Source organism: Leptodactylus fuscus, chromosome 4 (assembly GCF_031893055.1).
Source record: "Leptodactylus fuscus isolate aLepFus1 chromosome 4, aLepFus1.hap2, whole genome shotgun sequence".
In the NCBI taxonomy this organism is placed as follows: Eukaryota; Metazoa; Chordata; class Amphibia; order Anura; family Leptodactylidae; genus Leptodactylus; species Leptodactylus fuscus.
Genome location: NC_134268.1, coordinates 174,961,138 through 174,984,179, shown reverse-complemented (window position 1 = coordinate 174,984,179; position 23,042 = coordinate 174,961,138). Strand labels below are relative to the sequence as shown.

The window sequence follows — 23,042 nt, the reverse complement described above, 5'->3', positions numbered from 1 at the left end:
ACACATATATATCAATATAACATTGGTGTTATTGGATAATTTTCAAGCAACAAAAACATATTTTAGATGTGATTTTTACAATGTATTTTGTGTATTGTGCTCTCTTTATATTGTGAATTGTTTAACAGTATTTTTTTTTTGTTCCAGACAAACAGGATACGTTGTGTTATGCCTAGTTCAGGGTCTGACTTAGTGGGGCCTGACAAAGAAATTCACTCTTTGGTGTTCTTTGAATCCCTACATCATTCACTGTAACCTCAGGCCCTGTGTGTGACCTAAAACATTGTATTGTGTTCCTTTAAAGAGGACATTTTGCCACTGTCACCAAGTCCGACACTTTGCATCCTTCAATAGGTGCCACACTACTGATTCCAAAGCAATTAGAATTTTTTTTTCTCTACCCCCACCATTCCTGAGCTGCCAGTACTATTTTTTGCAATACCCAATATACTAATTAAGCTCTCTACTGTCAGGTGGGCAGGAACAGATAGACAGGAACCGCCCACATGACAGTAGTGCACATAGTTTGCATATTGGGTTCTGAAACTACCAGCACCAGTTGCTCAGGAATGGTGGGGGCCACAGAAAAAAATCCAACTGCAACAGAACCAGTGGTATCTATTGAAGGATACAAAGAGTTGGACATGGTGGTGGTGGTGACAGGTCCTCTTTAAGCCTTATACATCTAGTACATCTAGGTTCCATAAAATGTGTTCCATCACTCTGGTCCAAGTTTTTCCATTTTGAACTTTACTAATTCATCACCAGTCTGGATTAAACAATCACTAAAACTGATAATAAAAGGCAATCTGATGTTTGCCCTTTGGAAAAATGTCATTTGAAGCTTTAATTATAAGAAAGTCCGCCCACAAAGAAGAAACACAGTATGTGCTGTAAGGCTGCATGGAACAATAATTACCGCTTTCGGTATATCTGATAGCTAAATCTTTTCAATACAGAATATCTCTTTGTACAAAACAGTAAACAAAACTATATCAAAATAATATGAAGTGCAACTATATGCAAAACGCTGCATACAAAACAGTTTCCAATTTTACCTGTGCAGATAATTTAAGCCTTTATATATCTATATAAATATATCTAAAATGTCATGAAGCGGGAAACATTACTTTTTTTTTTAAATTATTTTTAGGCTTTTCCATATTGCTTTTGCCTGCGTTAGATAATGGGCACTGAAGGCCGCGAGCTGGGGACGGTATCACAAATAAGTCCCAGCTTTTCCTATACGACCGCCCTCAGAGTCGCCAGTAATGTTACATTTCTAATGTATCATCTCCGTATCAATGTCATTCTATAGAGGTGTGTAAGGTCACCATATGATGATGATGATGTCCACCTCATTTATGTAAGGTGTCGTATGTAATACTTTTGTTCTGCTCTACCTTCTTATTTTATACTTTTAACCATTTTGCAAAAAGACCTTTATATTGACTGTATGGTGTATATTATAAAAGCACTTAAGATGTTTGCTTATAGCCACCAAGATAGTAAATTTCGTCCTGACTTCCTGCTACCGCAGGCTTATTGAATCTTCTGGATGTAATAGTACAGAAAGAACTGAAGTATAATACTCTGGATGTACATCATCAGTGTCAAAGTGCTCTGTAAGTCCTACAGCAGGCCGCTGCCCTATTTTGTGTCCTCGACTTGAAGATTTTCCATCGGCTGGGGGCCTACGTCACCTTCACCTGCATCGTCCTCCGCTTGCTTTCCTTCAGCTACAACCCCATCATCAGCGGACTCTCCTTCTATACTCTTAGTCCCTCCAGTGCAGCCCAATTCTTCATCCTTTTTGCTTCCATTTGACTCTTCCACCAGTGGAGAAGAGTTTGCGTTAAGCAATAACGGGGTTTCTTCCATCGCCTCGTTCTTTTGTTGGGTTATTACACTCTCCTGAACACAATCGCTCTTTAGTAAGATATTTCCATCTGTCTGGTGGTTCCCATGTATGTCTACTGTATCGTCAGTTTTTGTCTGCTCTTCGTTCCTCTTGTTTCGATCAGTCTCCTTATCCTTGGAGTTAACCTTTCCTTTCACTTTCCTCGAGTGCTTGCTATGTCTGTCATCTTTGGAAAACCTCAAGTGGAACTAAAATAGGGAAGCAAAAAAATTTACCATTAATGGTGCAAATGCCTTGTATTACACTTTAACGTAAAAACGTAACCCAAAATGAAAGAAATTATCGTTTATTATTATTTCCACGTACAGTGATGCCAACCTTGAATAGATCTACGGTAATCTATCTTTGCCAAATCCATACTAAAAGTGGCCAAACACATTACCCTAAGGTTGGCTAAATTTTTCCAGGTTCAGCCAACCATGTAAAACTTCTGTTCAATCATTATTTTGAGAAGAAGAAGAATCGGGACTGTTTAATATCAGCATTTTGTTCTCAATGGAGATACAGCCCGGTTCACATCTGCGTTCGGTATTCCGTTTGGGAGTCCACTTGGAGACCCCTTGAACGAAATAACAAACGCATTAAAAGCAGTGAGCAATGAAAGCACACGGACCCCATAGAATATAATGGGGTCCGTGTGTTTTCCACTCAATGTCTGCATGAATCATGCGGAGAAGAAAGTAGTTCTTGAAGCACTTTTCTCGCCATATCACTCATGTGGACACTGCGTGGAGAACACTTGGAGCCCATTATAGTCTATGAGGTCCGTATGCTTTCATTGCTCACTACTTTTTAATGCGTTCAGTATTAGGTTCGGGGGGGTCCCCAAGCGGTCTCCCCAAACTGAATACCGAACGCAGATGTGAACCAGGCCTTAGCTACCACTAGAGGCTCCCCTCTCCCAATTCAGGAAACATGCACACTAAGCTAAACTGAGCATGCATGTATATGTATGTTCATCCGTCACCTATTGAATGTGAATGCACATTATGAAGACAAGCTCTGGATAATAGAAATATACAATCCAGACATCAAAGACTGGAGCTAGAAATAGTAATCCTCTCCATCAGCAATCCAGGGAGGAAGAATAATCCTACTAGACTAGAGGGCATTTATATCTCACACTTGACACTGATACTGTGAGTAATGTAAGTAAACCCATAAAGATAAGACGTCAATCCAACAGGAACCTGAATGTTCAGAAAACACAGTGAACAGGTCCATGCGGCTTGTCATTCGCACAAGGCTTTTGTCATAGTTAATGTCATGCATGTGATGTCTGGAGGAGCCACAACATCAATATAATTTGTTAACCAAATGAAGAGCTCTCTAGTACGAGTAAATGGAAGCTTTTCACATAAACACTTTGCTGTGCAGTTCTCATTGATATTGATGCTTTAATATGGTGACGACAACCCCTCTACACATGGAGGCTGGCCTTAGCCCGAATTTTCTAACCTCCAACGATTAGATGTTATTAACAGGGGAAGCCATGTCAAGTGTATGGATGTCCATGTAAATAATGTATGGATCCTGTCTGTGAGGATAGGAGCCACTCGTACAGAGCAGATAGCTATTCTCGGTAGTGGGACACACACCCCATACGTTATGATATCTAAAAACAAACAAATAGCGCATTACTGGATAGGATTACCCTTAAAAATAAACCTCATTTATGTTACTTTAATTATAAGAAAGATTTTTTTTCCCTGTAGAGTACCTTCAAAGGAGGCAGGAATTACTTCCTACAGTTTGTATGTGGATGACCCCTTTAAGCTCTTGATCACATTGAATGCGCCGGTTTGGGCACTGCAGGGCATTTTTATTTCACTATAGTATGGCCAGATTATGGGGATAATGTCACTCCTTAAGGAGAGACCACCTATTAGGTGTGTGGAGACTTAGGGCTCGATCTCATCTGCGCCCGGTCTCCTTTCTGCAGGTTTCCGTTTCCTGCACAAAACAGAGGCAGGAGACAGAAACCTGCAGGACTCTTTCATACCCATTCATTTGAATGGGTTTGAAAGATGTCCGGCCATGAGCGGCGGTGAGCGTTTTATGCTCTCCACCACGAAACCGTTTTTTTTAAATCAGACACAGAGTTGGACATGCAGTACTCTGTGTCCGATGTTTAAAAAACAGTTTACCGGCGGAGAGCATAAAACGCTCACCGCCGCTCACGGCCGGACCCGGTCTGACAGCTGAGAACGGAGATCGAACGCTAGTGTGAACTTAGTGTTATACAGCCATAGTCGCTCCACTGTAAGGGATCATGGGAGGAATATGCAAATCTGTCTCCCAAGATGTACGGCTGTCCGTAGCTGAGAAACTGACTTGGTAAAAATCCCACATTATGCAGTAAAGGCTTCTGGGAAAGTCGGGCATGATGTTCAGGGTGCTTCCTATAGAGGGCAGCATAACAGAGGCACTGTCTCCCTATTTACATCTTAGGAGACAGATTTGCATATTCCTCCCATGATCCCTCACAGTGGAGCGACTATGGCTGTATAAGTCTCCACACACCTAATAGGTTGTCTCTCCTTAAGGAGTGACATTATCCCCATAATCTGGTTTCTCAGCCTCTCACTTCTGCCAAGTCAGTTCTCTCTACGCTGCGCTGATGAGGTCCAACCAGACCGAAATGGCTGTCTGTAGCTGAGAAACTGACTTGGTAAAAATCCCACATTATGCAGTAAAGGCTTCTGGGAAAGTCCGGCATGAAGTTCAGGGTGCTTCCTATAGAGGGCAGCATAACAGAGGCACTGTCTCCCTATTTACATCTTGTGAGACAGATTTGCATATTCCTCCTATAGTATGGCCGTATTTGAACATAAAATATGTGAGCAAAGGCAGCAATTTTGGGCAATGTATGCATTATTAAAAATGACGAGAGAGAGAGTAAATATACTGTCGGGTTAAAGCATTCCTGGACGTTTATACCGATGACCTATCCTTATGATGGATCATCAATATCATATCAGTAGGGGTCCCACTACCATTAACTCTACCAGCTGATTAAAGGGGCACTAGAGCTTGGGCAAGAGCAGCATCAGTCACGTGGTCCTCCGGCAGCCAGTCCTATTTAAGTGAGCTGCAATACCAGTACTAGCCACTACTGTATATGGACAGCACTGTACTCGGTTTACATTGTAGGTTTATTTGCTTCAGCCTGTTAACCCCTTCAGTCAGTGGACTGTTGGGATTGCTTATAGTTCATCAACATAAAATTCATGGAATATCCCTTTAAGTTCTCACTCTGCAAGGTGGGACTTTAGCTTTTGGATTACTGTTCAGTGTCTCCTGTACGGACAATGAAGCAGCAAGGAATACTGGAGGATTAAAGCACTGAATTTGGATCTGCTGCTCTGAACTATTACTCAGAAAGTCATCGTCTTCTGTCATGATTCATGTTGTAAAAAATTCTATTGACTACAGAATGATGAAAAAACTTTGCATATAGCTAACAATACATGTGAATGCTTAACTCTTCATCATAAATAATTATAAACCATCTGGAAATGTGAAATTGTGCTGCGGCTCAGCTGGAAACACCCGGCATATTCCTCTTTTTAGTTTTCTCTTTAGAGAGTTCACGTTTTGTACCAGAGTGTAAATGTATTGACGCAGAACATAAATGAAGAGGAGGATTGTAATGTGACACAAAGTAACACCGAGCTCTATGTCATCCAATATACATGGCATTAGTACATAATAATCCTTATTAATATAGCGCCAACATATTCCATAGCAGTTCATTAGATGATCATGTGCAAATATAACAATGCACAGATTATGCACTCAATGAGCGCTGTGTACACAGCGATTGGGAAGGTAGGGGCAGTAACAAACCATCCCTGCCTTCCCTATAGGAGCTCTGGTTGCAAAAGTAAAGTAAAGTAACCTGGTATCTGACTTGGTACTATGGGCAATACCTTCACATACATGCAGTGGTTTAGGTATATAAGTAGCATTGTGTCCTTCATAAATTTCTGTTACCTTCGGTTCTTTCTTCTTCGTCTTATGGGGCAGCGTTGGTCTCTGCATGAACACAATTTGCTTAGTAGTGACACTGCCATCCCTGGAAAAAGAGATTAATGAATAAGTAAAATGTTTTATCAGTCACCACAATGCAAATGTCACATAACCATTTGCCATTAACCATGTGACCTGAATTTCCATTTATATTAAAATCATACTATGCAGAAATGGCATCAACTGGGATCGAGGAAATCCTCCATAAGGATACAAGTGAAACACAATTTATTTCCAAAATATGTGCACGGATATATGAATACCTATCTATCTATGTCCAGGATGCCATTAAGCAACAAGTTCCCCTTGGAGGAAATCTTAATAAGCATAACCTATTCCTCTGACTGTCAGGCCAAGTATTACTCAAATATATAAATGAAATTTGACGGAAAAGTATCATCTTATCTCCTACTCTGAAATTGTAATTTACAGATCACCTCTCACATGTCAAACCAACACATCATACTTGTCTACAAACTAAAGTGAGAAAATACAATGCAACATATCACAGCAAATATAATCATTATAGTGTATAAATACTGACATTGTATACCTCCTAGTTCTCTTGCCTAGAATTTCGTATTAGGCTTTCTAATTCTACATGATATACACCTTATAATTACTATTACCGTTGTCAGGGGATAATCGTACACATCAGGGAGAGTGTGTGCCTACATAGGCAGTACGGAGACTTACAAGTCATTCCTGCTCCGCTAGGGATTCTGGGTAAAAAATATGCAAATCTATTCTCCAGGATGTAATTAGAACAGTGCACTCTGTACGCCGCCCTCTAGAGGGCAGCATCCTTAACATCATGCATGACTCAGTTTAAAAGTCTACTATCATGATGCGGATTTAATTGCTAAATTAGTATTTCTATTCCAAAAGGAACAGATTCCCAGCTATGGACAGCGCTGTTTCGGCCTATTGGGCCTCCTCAGCATAGCGCAGGGATACTGATTTAGCAGAGTGAGAGACTATAGACCAGGGTCAGGGGATAATCGTTGTGTGATTTTAGTATATTGCTATGTTTTTTTCACTTTATTCTACACATCCCATTGCTTATATCATACTCTTTTAATAGAATAACTACAATAAATGTTTGTCCATCTATGTATTGTTATACTATCATACATAGCTATCAGTGATGAGCAAAACGAGATTACTACTAAAGGTGATTTATGAAAGTTACATAATATCACCTTCCTCTATCTATTCAGGGATGGTTTTAGAAGAAACTAGGCAATTTCTTACGGCTTTTGTATTCTAAGGGGCATCAGAGGAGAGGAACCTCACTGCACTGCAGTATTTAGGAGTGTATGGCGATATTACATATTGATTTATTGGAGTTCTTCAGAACTGCACTAAAAAAATTAAAATAAATGCCAGGTTATCTTCCCTGGGCCTTCCTCTTAGTAAGAAGCAGATGCTCATTTTGTCTATATAGGTACCGTATGTATGATTGCAAAAAAAAAAAAGGCTACCACTGGCCTTCTCTGGGTAAATCCCATCCTGGACGTATTTCCTGCTGCTGGAGGAGATGGAGGGAAAAGTGGGCAAGGTAGAGTTGGGGCTTGGGCTTAACTGAATGGTTTATGTTCATGTTGACAGGACATCTGATGCAGTGACTGGGGCTGCACTAATACCAGAAGATGGTTGAGCAGCTGAGAAGAAAGTTTGTGCCCCTCCACCATCTTTTGGTGGAGAATCCAAGGTCACTGTTAAGGAATTGGTTAGATGACAATTCCCCAGTAGCTGCTGGAGAACCCTGGAGGAAGGGGGACAAGAGACAGTGAGCCCTAAGCTGAAGCCCCCCACTGTCCCTTCCTCTTGCCAAGCCCTGTCCTATGTAATAGGCGGCAACTTGGAGACCATCCCTTCCTAAATATGTGACACACAAAACGCAGACAAGACGAACAACAACAAAGGGAGGTCAGCTAGCCAGGGTTTGGTAACAGTCGAGCAATGCAGTGCCAAATCAGAGTCCAAAAGAATAGTCAATAGGAAAATACAAGGTCAGGATTAAGAATACAAGTAAAATAACAGCAAGAGAAAGCCAGCAATCACGAGGCAATAGCAAACAACAATGTCAGTGTGAGCCAAGACTAAATAGGGAGGAAGAACCCGCCCTGGACCTAACAGGAAGACAGGTTGTCAATCACAGGGCAAGACCAAATTTAACTACTTCATAGACAGAGGCAGACAAGGGCAGAAGACGGGTGTGGTGCAAATTCAATTAAAGAACTAGAGCCGTGTTCACACAGTGCAACCAAAAACTCTAAGCAAGGAACTAAACTGCACACGCCTCCTGCACCGCCGCATGCGAGCAGAGGGTGGCGCAGTGACCTGAACAGGCAGATATGTTACAGTCACATTCTTAACCCTAAAGGAAAAATGAGCTCCTGCATCTTAATGAGAGGATGCAGGGAGGTATCAGGACAGACACCATCATATTTCTTTCGTTTATATGCCAATATAAACGAAATATTCTTTTTCTACGTTTATATTCTTTTGTTTATATGCCGATTCCCATAGTGCTCCTTTATTTGCAGTATTATGCGGTACTATATGACAATAGTATGCGAGCTCTTGGAGTAGCATTCTGTGGTTACTGCATATTATTTATTTGTAGACATGTTCTGTGGCCTTTTCCAGCTTCAGGTGATTGTATGTTTTTAAAGTTGTTTGTCTCGAGCCATGATTTACACTTCTGAATATTTCATGTAAAAAAAAGATTTGTCAATAACAAGGTTTTATGTGCCTTTATTTCATGTGTAATACACCTGTAAAGCTTACTCTTACAATCTGATTGCAACAAACCACACGGATCTTCCTGTTACTTTGTGTTCTTAGTCACTACTATGTTTTGGTAGCTGCTTTGCATTTACACCCCCCCATGTAACAAGTAATCGCTTAGTTTTGTATGATGGTTATGGTCAAGTTGCTGATGGTTGAGCCAATATATATCTAGGCCTGACTTTATACTGTTTGGTATATTGTTTGGTATATATTATGTCATTCTGATCCAGTTCTTATCTAGAGTGCCTTCTGTGTATTCGGCGACAAGAATCCATAGTGTTTTTTTTGTACATTATGGAATTTATAGTTGTGTTTGGAATCAGTTAGTTGTTGTGTTGTTGCCTTGTTATGGCTTTAATACCGGGGTGAGTTCAGATACATTCAGTTCAGTATTGCTTCATTTTTGATTACTGTCATTCATCCGTTATCTCCTGTATGCCATACATCTGCAATCCACTACATTGCTGAATCATCTCCTCCATCCATGACCTTCAGCATTTGGTTCATCTCATCCACTGTTGACTTTGCGTCTTGTTTTCTGACAGCATTTATTTATGTGGCTTTTGTGACTGTAGGTCAGGCAAAGCCTTCATTAAAGGGGCTCTATCAGCAAAATCATGCTGCTAGAGCCCCACATATGCGTGAATAGCCTTTAAAAAGGCTATTCAGGCACCGTAAATGTTATATTAAACTACCCCCCCCCCCCCCATTTTAAAATAATAACCTAAAAAAGAATGCGCTCTACTTACCGAACGTGCACCCTGGGCGGGCATTCAGGGTGTGTCTTCATCTTCTTCCCCGCCTCTTCTTCCTCCGATGTCCTCCGGTTCCGTCTTCCTCCAGCGCTCGCGAACGGCCAGTGATAGTCGGGGCGTATGCGCAGTAGCCGTAGTAGAAGCCGCATGCTACTGCGCATGCGCCCAGGCCGGTTTTCCATATCAGTGTCCGCGAGCGAGCGCTGGAAGAAGACGGGACCGGAGGACATCGCAGGAAGAAGAGGCGGGGAAGAAGATGAAGACACACCCAGAATGCCCGCCCAGCGTGCACGATCCGTAAGTAGAGCACATTCTTTTTTAGGTTATTTTTTTAAAACAGGGGGGTAGTTTAATATAACATTACCGATGCCTGAATAGCCTTTTTAAAGGCTATGCACGCATATGTGGGGCTCTATCAGCATGATTTTGCTGATAGAGCCCCTTTAAGACTGGCGTATGAAATTTCACTCTTAATAAGTCTGCCCCAATATAGTCAAACATTCTATTAACATATACAACTGTTTGTGTATTAGTAGCTCAATTAGATTGAGTTTGTCTATAATTGATGTCTAATTATATTTCTATAATTAAGTCTTAAACAACAATCACAGTTAATTAGTAAATGCATAAATCCACATAATTGCCAAGGGTTCACTTACTTTTTCTATAAGTAAGTAAAAGTATACAAGGCTGAAATTACAAACTCTTTCCAAATAATAGCAGGGATGCTAATATACAGTATTTATTGCCCATAAGTCCATTTTCTATTATTCCAGCCTTGTATCTAACACAGCCCTGGAGGATTTTTTTGCCAAATCAGAGCGCATATGAGAGCATCAATATATTACATGTTGGGAATAATTTATAGGGTTACCCTATTCACTTATATTGCCGTATTCTGCCAGTGCTTGGTTGAAATGAATGCAAATCCTTTAAGAAGGTAAAGTAGCTCCAGACCAAAATCACTAAAATATTGGACATAAATGGCACTGTTTCTGGGAAAAATAAAAAAGTGGACTTTTTTTTTTTTCTAATCTTGCACAACCCCTATAAATACTTTCTTAGCTGTGAGTCACTTTGATGAATAGATCAAACATCCATGAGAACAAAGCCTAACAAACAAATGTAGTTACTTGGTTAACCCTTAGCCATGAATGTGATTCCCTTGCAAAATAACTTGTAAAATGCCATTGACAACAATTCAGAGATCTCGATGTCAATGACAGTGCTAAGAACACATGAAAAACATAAAGGAGGAAAGTCGTAGTATTTCTCAGAAAAGGTGAAGTCCCAATACGCAGAATTAGCCGCCTGATTGTAAAACGGTTATATGTGGGTTTCAATTACTTTCTTTAATAATTCTTGAGCTTTCTAATTTCATGCTGGATTTTCCTTCATTATTTGTACCCAGTGGGCTAAAGCAAAATCTCCAGTTGTACAATAAGAGCTGCCGCTACTATGTGACTATGGTATTCTTCTCTGATGTAAGCTGAATGGATAGGGATGTCTAGTAATATCTTGCCGTCTCTGCAGGGCCGCTTAAAAGATGGAAAATGCAAAGCTTTGGTATAAATGGTAGAAAGTAGAAATGACAGCGGTGACAATATGTTAATGCGCGTCTATGGTCTTCATTGGCTTGTACGTTTTTGAATGAACAGAGTCTTCAATTCTATTGTTGACGGAGGTTTTAGTCAACATTGTTTGATGTTACTATTACTATTAGAGATGAGCAAACACTGTTCGGATCAGCTGATCCGAACAGCACGCTCCCATAGAAATGAATGGAAGCACCTGTGACGCTGACTTTGCCTGCGGCCAGCCGGCGTCACAGGTGCTTCCATTCATTTCTATGGGAGCGTGCTGTTCGCATCGGCTGATCCTAACAGTGTTCGCTCATCTCTAATTACTATACATATTTCTTCTTCTAAAGAGTGCTTGCCGCAATATTAATAAAATATTCTTGATACTATGGTTTGCTAACCTGATAACATTGACTTCTTTCCATCATTGATATCAGTGTTACAGCCAATGACTGTATTTGAATCATGAGCTGTAACCACATAACCAATGCAGTTAGCAAAGAGGAATTTTCGGAGCTTGGCATGGTAGCCCCAAACGCGTGAGAATTAAAAGGAGAAAATACTGTATTTGTTTTCTGTAACCCCAATTTTTTTTCACCCAGTCTGTCTGGGAGTACAGGAATAGACAGAAGGATTTAGGTAAGGTTGGATTCCCATCTGTGTTGGCGATTCCACTTAATATTGGCAGAGAGAAAAGTCCTGCAGACAGTCTATGGTGTTCTCGTGTCCGCCAGTAACGACTTTTTAAGCGGACGGTCTCTCCATCTTTCAGGTCCCTATGCGAACCCAAATAACAAGAGAGCTGAATGCCAGTGTGAAGCTAATGTATGCCTACACTGACTGAAGGTTTGAGGTTAGTTCCCCAAGATGTTAGTTCCTTCAAAACTTTGCGCAACTGTATCTAGAAGAACTGATGCTGTTTTGAAGACAAAGGGTCGGTCACACCAAATATTGATATAATTTAGATTTCTCTTTTGTTCATTTCATTTTAATTGACAAAAATAAACTATCAACATTTCTCATTTTGAAAGCATCTGTCTAAAACTTTTGCAACCATTGTATATGTTTGGATACAGCACTACAGAAATGCTATAGGTACAGACAGTACTCTGCCCTTGTCTCTGTCTCAAGGTTAATTCATGCAGCAGCCCTTTTCATTCATTCACATGGAGCACAGCATTTCACAATGAGAGCATGGGCGTCCAGATAGACGGCAGTCAGGAATAACACGGCTCCTGGACGCAGAGACAGTAGATTTTACTAGTAATGAGAACAGGGATTTGTATATTAACATGCAACTGGGACTAAAGAATAGGGCCTGAGGCATCATGTAACAATATGGGGCCACATACATCACATAAGTGTAACTATCAATCAGCTCTTCCTACTAAGACCTGTCAGTGATGCTTCGGGCAGAAGGAATCTTTACAGGAGTCCCCTTTGGATGAAAAAAGATATTAAGCCACTATAATAAATTTAGCTAAAAATTGAAGGTGACACGTTCTCTTTACAGAATGACTTAGGTTTAGATGTTTTTGAAGCAAATATTCAGAACATACAAATGTTATTATCTAATATATTATTATAAGTTGCTTTAAGATGACCCCAAGACAGGGCAAGGTAGTGGAGGATTTCGGACGGCTACAAGTTCCATTCGCCATTCTGTAGCAATTTTGTTCTCAAAAAGTTGCCAAATGGTCTAAAAGTCTGGTCTGATGGGTAGTTGTTATGTTCCTGTTACATGAAAATTATGGGTTTTTTGACTCTCTAAGATTGAAGGTTATTTAAGAACCCTCCATTACTAATCCTCGAAGCTATCAGCCTATTATCACTAACCCTTTCACTGACCAAACTGCAGCTATTTCTCAAGATGACACCTTCACGTTTCTCATATATAAGTTGTATAGAAGACAGGCTGCAGATTATTTGCAAAAATAAGCCAATGTTCCTTTCACATTTTAGAGTACCAGCGTGATGAAAAATATCCTGACAATTACGCCTTCCACTTATAGACGATGGACTTCAATTTACCATGTGCTCATGCTGCCTACGGATGTTCCTGCAAGCTGACAACTCACAAATGAGTTTAATTTGACCTCTGTCTACCAAAAGCAAATTATTCACAGAAATCTGGAACTGTAATAAAATGTATCATCCTTATTCAGTAAAGATTACTTTTCTTACAGACTTAGTCATGAAAAATATGTATTTAACAAATTTAATTTTTACACAAAAATGTTCTGGTGTTAAAAAATCTAAAATTGCGTCCTGAGCTTCGTACACAGTCATGTCCTCGCTTTATTAATAAAGAGGTGACAATGTAAATGCGTTCAGTGTTTGGAATGAATGTATACATTATATAGGAATGAGATTAGAACAATAATAAGACTATCATCGGACAAGTCACAAATCACAGTTTTTTTTCTACAGTCCCTGTACACAGTATGATGACCCATAGTGGCCCCTGCACACACAGTATGATGCCCCATAGTGGCCCCTGCACACAGTATGAGGCCCCATAGTGGCCCCTGCACACAGTATGATGCCCTATAGTGGCCCCTGCACACAGTATGAGGCCCAATAGTGGCCCCTGCACACACAGTATGATGCCCTATAGTGGCCCCTGCACACAGTATGAGGCCCCATAGTGGCCCCTGCACACACAGTATGATGCCCCATAGTGGCCCCTGCACACAGTATGATGACCCATAGTGGTCCCTGCACACACAGTATTATGCCCCATAGTGGCCCTTGCACACAGTATTATTACCCCATTGTGGATACCCATGAGTATAATAATTGGAGGGGGGATACAAACATAAAAAACACTGTTACTTACCTATCCCTGGCTCCGCTGCATTCCCTGCTAATGTCGGCCGTCTTTGATGACATATGGGACATAATGTGACCTGAGGCCTGTGTCACGACACATAAGGACGCAGGTCCCTGTCATGTGACATTAGGGGTGTCACGCAAGTAGGCCCGAAGCCTGCCCGGAGCCAGGAGAGGTAAGTAAATAAGACACGTTACTGGCTGGAGTTAGTCCAGCTGGTAACAGCCTATAAAAAAAACACAAAAAAAAAAGTGGTAGCAGCTGTCGCTGGGCACCCTGATGTCCTGGGCCCTGTGGCAGCAGCTATTGCAGCTACCACAGTAGTTACGCCCCTGGTTACTTCATCTCAACTAATATCATTTCACTTTTATTCCCATATTCAGCAATTTAAAACATCACGTCCAGCTAAGAATTCTGAGAAATGAAAATAAGTCCTCTTTGGTGGAAAAGGGGAATTTGCTCTAGTGCTACCTTATGGAAGAAAGTTTCACATAAATCAATGCATGTTTTTTTTTTTTATTATTTAGTGGCACCAGAGCTAGTTCACTTTTTTTCATCTAGGAAGAATTATTTGAATATTCCTTTCTGAGAATTCTTAGAATGCAATGTCTAATAAGTGCCTGTATGAGGTAGCCTTATAGAGGTGAAGTCTCCTTAAGGATAAGTCTCCTTCAGACCCACATCAATGACATCTCATTCTGCTGGGCAATGATGAGAGGCAATAACCATGAAACCGATGGGTTTTTACTCCTTTTCAAGAAGATATTCTGGCATTATTCTCAGATTATGCCACTAGGTTTCATGAGAAACAGGCATTGATTCATAGGGAGCTACGTTCCAAAAGGTGGTGCTAGACCAAGTTTCCTTTTTTTTTTTTTTTTACCAAGGAGAATTTATTTTTGCATAAACCTTTCACAATATTCTAGTAACTGATAAGAAGCACAGTCTAGAGGCCAATGTTACTAGCTTTGAAGATGGTAAATGGTGGTACTGACAGACATGGAAAGAAGAAGACATGGTTACATTGATTTATTCTAATGTTGCCTAGAATATGCCTTTAAGAAGGGATGTTTTTGTAAATAAAATACATATTTTTGTACAATAAAACACCCTCTCGTGATGTTTTGATACCTACCTACTGGTCTTAACAATGGGTGTTGATAGGACACATGTCAGTTGCCATCCAAACACTGCCAAGGAACTTAAGAGCTGCGTATAATCTGCCTGTACTTCAAACCCCTGAAAAATAAATAAAATAACATGTATTAAGACAGAACAATGCTTGAAGTGGAGTACAAGCAAGGTCATACACATCATACAGAACACATAATAGAGACATTTTCCAGGCTGATCTGCGTCTTTCAGTCTCACTGATAAACAAGTCACGTCTTCAGAAATTGTTTATCTCAAAAATATTTTTACTGTTGTTTTAGTTTTGGGGGCTTATCTGTTTGGGAGATGGTTATGTTTTTATAGTGCACTATATGCTCTTTGGGATTGATTCAAATACAAGGGATAGTAAAAGCCTGATTTCTAGGGAGCATGGTGGCTCAGTGGTTAGCACTACAGCCTTGCAGCGCTGGAGTCCTGGGTTTAAATCCAGCCTAGGACAACATCTGCAAGGCGTTTTCATGTTCTCCCCATGTTTGCATGGGTTTCCTCCCACACTCCAAAAACATACTAATAGGGAAGAAAAAAAAATCTGATTTCTGGTGCTAGTATAATAATGCAAAAAAAGACATACTCCATAAACAGACAAGGACTGAAAAAATATTAAATGCCCATGGCAGTAAAAAATTCCAACGCGTTTCGAGGTAGAGACCTCATAGTCATGGCATAGGCGTTTTTTATTGCCATGGGCATTTAATATTTTTTCAGTCCTTGTCTGTTTATGGAGTATGTCTTTTTTTGTTTGCTTATACATGTTTTTAAAAACGAACCATTAACAGCTAAATTTTATTGAAAAAAACGAGCCATGGGAATTGCGGATCAACTTTATTATATCATCTTATCTTATGCACTGGTCACATCACATAAATGGGGTGTGATCAGCGCCGCACCTCCCATGAGGCGACCTGAAGTGAGCGCTTCAGGCGGTGCTATGTCAGGACCTCGGGGAGGGCGGTATTTTTGATTATCTAAGCCAGTCCAGGACAAGCTGTCCTGGACTGGCTTAGCACCGAGCGTTGGTTTGGGGAGGACACTGGAGCAGGCAGAGAGCAGGTCTTCTCCATGCCTACTCTCTGCCTGCGAACGGCGCTAAGCCCCGCCCCCTTTGATCCACCACGCCCCCTGCACTCTGTCATGCCCCTTCACTCTGCCCCCTCCTCGGGGGGGGGGGGGGGAGGGGGCGGCTTTCTGTAGTTCGCCTCGGGCGGCGAAAGGGGTAGGTTCACCCCTGGGTGTGATCAGCACATTTTGTGCCCACAACAAGGGGCATGTAAAGCAACGAAAAAGGACATTTCCCATGCTCAAAAGGGATGTAGCTCTAAAAAGGGTTATAGCCATGGCTAAAGAGGACCTGTCACAAAGTCTGAAAAGCTCAATGACATATGATAGGTGGTTTTACCCTGAGCACATTGGTGTTCTGTTTATTCAAATCTGTTCAGCCATTCCAAAGATATAAGCCCTAGACATATAAATTAGGGAATACTAGCCAAGTGGGCGGTAAGACTGCATGGTATACAGCACACATAGACCCCATCCACAGAGAAACCACAGCGTTACCGCCCACTCAGATGGGGTATGTCATTCCCAAATAAGTAGAGGTTTGTGTTAGAGGTTATTCTTTATGGTAATGTTTTCTATATAGTCTGTATATTTTTCATGTGCACAGTGCATTGTAACCATTGCCCAAAATCATCTAATGAAATATATGTCAATATAAGCGATAAAATATAAAAAGAAACCTCACAAGTCACTTTTGAAGCTTCTCCTCTGTGTATACTTGGCATCTTGTGACTTCAGCTCTATAAAGTAATCTCTGAGACTATCAAATCTGTCCAGTAAGATTATTATGTTTTGTATAGCTGACCACCAAAAATGCCACAAAAATCCATTTCCTCTTCAGGAAAAACAAGGTTACTTCTCTTCTAACCTCTTACAGAACAATATTATTATCCGTCTACAATAACTGAAAAATCGCAAATATCTGCTGAGCACAAGCCCTGGTCTCCATCTGATAGTAGACGGGGAGAGATTCCTATCACACAAGCTATTGGAGGAGATTTATTACTAGTAAGCTGTGCAGCGGCACCATTGCCGCTCTCATGCCCCATCCATGTTGCCAGTCATATTCAGATGCCATTGCCATAACAGAGAGGAAAACATTGTTAAATCTAAATCAGCATTTACATTCAGTGTCCATATGTGTGTCAAAGAATAAGGAACAGAATATGTTGTTATGTCTTCAGATTAGTCCCAATAACTTGCTATATCAATAAGACTGTTCACATCTACACTGTGTTTTCTGTTTATAGCCATACTGCAAGTACAGGATCCTTCACACAACAGGCCCAAAGGCCTTAGGGTCTATTGACCAAAGTGTCCACAAGTTTGACAGAATCCTATGCACTTTGTAGATAACGTAAAATTGTTCTGCCACAGCCAAAATGCTGCATTTTTGCAACGTGGGGACACCAGCCTTAGTGCAGGATCGGGTCATTTTTCCTTTTTGTACCTGCAGTTGTGATATATATATATATATATATATATATATATATATATTTATTACTTGGGGTTTAACAGATCATTTTTGTGTCTTTTTCAGTGACATGTAGGGTTTTATTTTTAGGTTTTTATTTTTCCATGTTTTTTCTTTATTTTAATATCCTAGAAAATGTGAATAAAGAAGAGGAGAAATGTGTCTGTTTTAGGCTTTTCACAGAAAGTCCACAGAGTTTTCCTCTGTAGACTTTCTGATTCCATTATATCTATAGGGAAACCGATGTCCCGTACAAAGATGGCTGACATCAGCGGGGAATGCAGTGGAGCCAGGGAGAGGTAAGTAATGGTGTTTTTTATGTTTGTATCCATCCCCCGGTCTCCAATTATTATACTCTGGGGTCTGAAATATAGTAATTGTTCATGGGTGTCCACAGTATGACATAATACTGTGTACCGGGGCCACTATGGGGCATCATACTGTGTGTGTAGAGGCCACTATGGGGCATAATACTGTGTGCTAGGGCCACTATGGGGCATAATACTGTGTACACAGTCCACAATAGTGTGTGCAGGAACATGGGTGGGTGGGTGTTGGAGTCAGTTGTTTGGGGTTTTTAAAGTCGGTCGGGGGGGGGGGGGGGGGGGGCTGTCAAAAGTTTGCCACAGTGCTTCGACATTCCTAGTTATGCCACTGCTTTCACCTTAACCACTTTTCAAGAAAATGGCTTGGATGGTGCAAAAAAGCCATTTGTGACAGCTTATGTAACCACTGGGAGCTTAAAAAGCCACACACCAGAAAACTGGCAGCCAATAATAAATCCAGCCCATTCTCTTCACTACAATTCACATGATGTACTTCTAATGGTTCCGAATCTTTTTTTCCCAGTAGTGCTCCTTGAAGACTATAAGCCGGTTTCTACAGGCAACGTTTCTTCTTTTCCCTTGCACAAGTCTTGAAAACCTTTCCATATGTGTTTTCAAAGGGAAGGAATAGAGTATATTCTTAGGTTAACAAAGCTCAAGAACAACACTGACAATTATTCTAAGGAAACAGCAGCGGCAATAATAAATGCATGGAAATAACATAAGTCATTTAGAGATCTGCGCAACAAGAATATTGTAAAACGCAGTTATTTAGGGAAAAGGGCAAATCAGCTGATGCTTTACTGTGCTTCTATGTAAAGAGCTTTAATAAACCCAGCCACATATATCACGGCACAAAAATAAATCTCTGAATCACGGTGCAGAATCTGCAGAAGGCAGCTTTATCAGAGATGCAGGTGAACTTCACCCACATGATGTCACACCCACACATTATATATATAAAACATGCCTTAATGGTGACCACGGTTTTCCAAACAATCACAACATTTAGTGTGTATGTGGTATATAATTTAACTGTATGATTCCTTCTATTGTGGAAGCCCCCCCCCCCCCACCGATGACTCTGATTGCTCTTTCAAGTCTTATTTATAGTGTTGGACAAGTCAGCGGTGGCAAAAAGCAAGTAGAGAGAACGCTTAAATGACTGGTGTGGTAGCATGTTATTATCTTTTGACACTACGAGGGAGGTAAAAGCTTGTTGCAAAATTACAAAGCCTATGGTCTTTGGGTGACCCATGTCACGATTTCAGACTTGTTAGTGTAACAAATTATCTTCTTGCCTCTAGCCGTGGGCAACTTCATGACCTCCTGCAAGACTCAAACCTTCCTCCACATATATGTGTTGTTCTCTGACAGATTAAGAACCACTGGGACAGGAAAAAAAAAAAAAAAAAGCTTTCTCTATTACCTCCCACACAACAGCTTGGAATAGGGACAAGTGTGAATGTTTTCATGTCTTACATCTTTTCAGTTTTTCTCCTAAAATAATATTTTAGTTACGCGAATGTGAGCATGGATTCCAATACTATCTATCTATCTATCTATCTATCTATCTATCTATCTATCTATCCATCCATCATCTATCTCTCTATATGTCACTCTATCTTTCTCTACATATCTCTCTGTCACTCCATCCATGAATATTAAGATATCTGACACTGAGCACCGACAAGTTATAGCACTTGCTTATCACATGTCAAACACATTCAAGTGGAGTTCCCATGTACATTTATCATGTATCTAATGCAGGGATGGGCAATTAATTTTCCCATGGGGCCACATGAGAAATTGTAACGGTTCTAGAGGGCCATGCGCGTTGCGGCAAATTTAGCTCCACCCACTTATCCACTGACTCCGCCCATTCCCAATCATTTTTAACTGTGCCCCATAAAGTAAAATCCTCCTACAGTCACCCTAACATTATACCCCCCCACATTATAATGTTTCCTTCAAAATGTCCCGCAGTATTAAGTCCCTCTCCTGGTACCCCAGTATAAACCAGCAGAAACTAGAGGGGACATTAAACTGGGGCAGCTGGAGAGGGACATTAAACTGGGGGCAACTAGAGGCAGACATGTCCCTCTCCAGCTACCCCCCATGGTTTAATATCCTCCTCCAGCTGCCCCAGTTTAATGTCACCCTCCATCTGCCCCCTAGTTTAATGTCCCCCCTACATGTGCATTAAGTTTAACTGCCCCCTACATCTGCCCCTAGTTCCCCCCTCTTGCTCACACATGCTGTCTCCTCTCTTTATCATCCAGCAGCCTCCATTGCCGGCAGCTTGCAGAAAGCACACAGTCCCGTGTGGCTCCGCCCACTAACGAGTCATAGCCTATCCTGGTGATAGGCTGTGATGACATCATCACAGGTCCTTGAAAAACCTTCCACTAGCTATGCGGGCCGGATAGAAGCAGTCAGAGGGCCGGATGTGGCCCACAGGCTGCACGTTTCCCAGGTCTGATCTAATGGATAGCAAACTACCCTTAGCAGGCCTTAAGAGATGAGTAAGTTGAAAGCAAAACCAGACACTCATCTGCGGACACCTGTTTCAGGGTACTTACCCCTCATTGGCGCAAAGTATTGTACTGGTTGACTGCGTACAAGGCCTTTTTTGGAGGATGTGGGGGTGCTATCTCTTCATACAAATATAAGTTGAATAATTGGAAATAGACTGCTCTCTGGTGAAGGGTATGTCCCTTTAATGGTATGTTCACATGGCGGAAACCTTTTCCACTGTGTGAATTCTCTGCGAGGCTAGCCGCGACGGATGCCAATGAGTGAATCGGCATCCCGCTCCTGATTAGGCCCGAATGAATGGGCGTAATCAGGAGTGAGTCTCAAGCTGCAGACACCGCGGCTAAATCAGCCGCAGAATACGGCATGTCGCTTCTTTTTCCCGCTAGCTCGAAAAACTCGCTAGCGGGAAAAAAAGCGAACAGCTCCCATTGAAGTGAATGGGAACCTTTTTTGCAGGTGGATTCCGTGTGAATATACTCCAAGGGTAAGGCCCCACATTGCGAAAATGCAGCTTTTTTGTTGTTGCAGATTTAGTTGCGTTTTTTGAGCCAAAACCAGGAGTGGATTGAGCAGAAGGTAGAAGTATAAGAACTATTTATAGAGTTCCCATTCATTTTGTAGCCATTCTTGGCTTTGGCTAAAAAAAACACAACAAAATCTGCAACAAAAAAGCTTTGTTTCCCCAACGTGGGGCCTTAGCATAAAGGTGATGGTCATTTTCCAGTAGATAGCGAGCCACGGCATAAAACACTGTGGAACAGACCATAGTGGAAACATGCTTTTTTATGCAGTGTTTTTAACAGAAAGTCCGTAGAGTTTTCCTCTGTGGACTTTCTGCCCCTATTATACCTATACGACAAACGCCAGCATTTCCATAGGTATAATTTTGACAATGCAGCTTTCCTGCTGCAGTTTTTTTTCTGCAATGAGTGGATGGGATTAGCCAGAATCCCATCCACTTTGCAGGTAATACGAAACACTGAGGACCCAGCCCCAGTGGGAACAATCCATTTACTCATATACGACTACAGCATAGTAAGACAGAGTTGTCTCTTGTTTGGGCTCCTGTTACTCAGGGCCAAGTCTTACATTTCAATGTAATATTTTTCACATGTCCCATGGAGTTCATCTTTCTGCAGGGGGGCTTAATATCAGAATTACAATTATCAGCTTATTGTAGAGGTGGATTTTGAGCAAGAGTGTACATCCAGTAAGATTTCCAGTGGGAGTGTGTATCCAGCAAGATGTCCAGTGGGAGTGGGTATCCAGTAAGATGCCCAGTGGGAGTGGGTATCCAGTAAGAAGCCCAGTGGGAGTGGGTATCCAGTAAGATGCCCAGTGGGAGTGGGTATCCAGTAAGATTACCAGTGGGAGTGGGTATCCAGTAAGATGTCCAGTGGGAGTGGGTATCCAGTAAGATGCCCAGTGGGAGTGGGTATCCAGTAAGATGCCCAGTGGGAGTGGGTATCCAGTAAGATGCCCAGTGGGAGTGGGTATCCAGTAAGATTACCAGTGGGAGTGGGTATCCAGTAAGATGCCCAGTGGGAGTGGGTATCCAGTAAGATGTCCAGTGGGAGTGGGTATCCAGTAAGATTACCAGTGGGAGTGGGTATCCAGTAAGATGCCCAGTGGGAGTGCGTATCCAGTAAGATGTCCAGTGGGAGTGGGTATCCAGTAAGATGCCCAGTGGGAGTGGGTATCCAGTAAGATGCCCAGTGGGAGTGGGTATCCAGTAAGATGCCCAGTGGGAGTGGGTATCCAGTAAGATTACCAGAGGGAGTAAGTATCCAGTAAGATGCCCAGTGGGAGTGGGTATCCAGTAAGATTACCAGTGGGAGTGGGTATCCAGTAAGATGTCCAGTGGGAGTGGGTATCCAGTAAGATGCCCAGTGGGAGTGGGTATCCAGTAAGATTACCAGTGGGAGTGGGTATCCAGTAAGATGTCCAGTGGGAGTGGGTATCCAGTAAGATGTCCAGTGGGAGTGGGTATCCAGAAAGATGTCCAGTGGGAGTGGGTATCCAGTAAGATGCCCAGTGGGAGTGGGTATCCAGTAAGATGTCCAGTGGGAGTGGGTATCCAGTAAGATTTCTAGTGGGAGTGGGTATCCAGTAAGATTTCTAGTGGGAGTGGGTATCCAGTAAGATGTCCAGTGGGAGTGGGTGTCCAGTGAACAGAACCTTTAACTGTTTAGGACTGCCATCTAACTTTTAATGTCTGGTGGTGTTGCTGCAGTTGACTTTCCTCTTTGCAATCTAGCAGGAGTGGATCAGGTCTCCAGCTGGCAGAGACACTGAAGAGAAGCTATTTATTAGCAGCCCCAGATTATCTGTCAGTGATTACTGTCATGAACGGAGGCTGTATTCACCTGTAACTATGGATGCCCTAGTTATTGAGGAAAAGTACAATATAAAAATAAAAACATGCAGTGTGAATGTCTCCCAAGGGTCTTGTATAACCTCATGGGGGATGTATTGTCACAAAAGCTGAATTTTAATACTAATAAATACTAATAAATTGAATAATTAGTATCAATTATCAATTGAAAAATAATATA

At 41.5% G+C, this 23,042-nt stretch overlaps 1 protein-coding gene across 1 annotated transcript in view; it reads right to left on the bottom strand.

Annotated features, from left to right (window-relative positions):
• Window positions 1-512: 512 nt before the first annotated feature.
• The window catches only part of RFTN1 (raftlin, lipid raft linker 1), a 262,249-nt gene continuing 239,719 nt past the window's right edge, over window positions 513-23,042 (bottom strand). The window contains exons 8-10 of the mRNA XM_075271433.1: window positions 15,056-15,159; window positions 5,918-5,999; window positions 513-2,109 (exon numbers count right to left, since the gene is read on the bottom strand). Of these exons, the coding sequence (XP_075127534.1) occupies window positions 1,651-2,109; window positions 5,918-5,999; window positions 15,056-15,159 (645 nt within the window). The 3' untranslated portion in view covers window positions 513-1,650. The remainder of the gene's footprint in view (window positions 2,110-5,917; window positions 6,000-15,055; window positions 15,160-23,042) is intronic.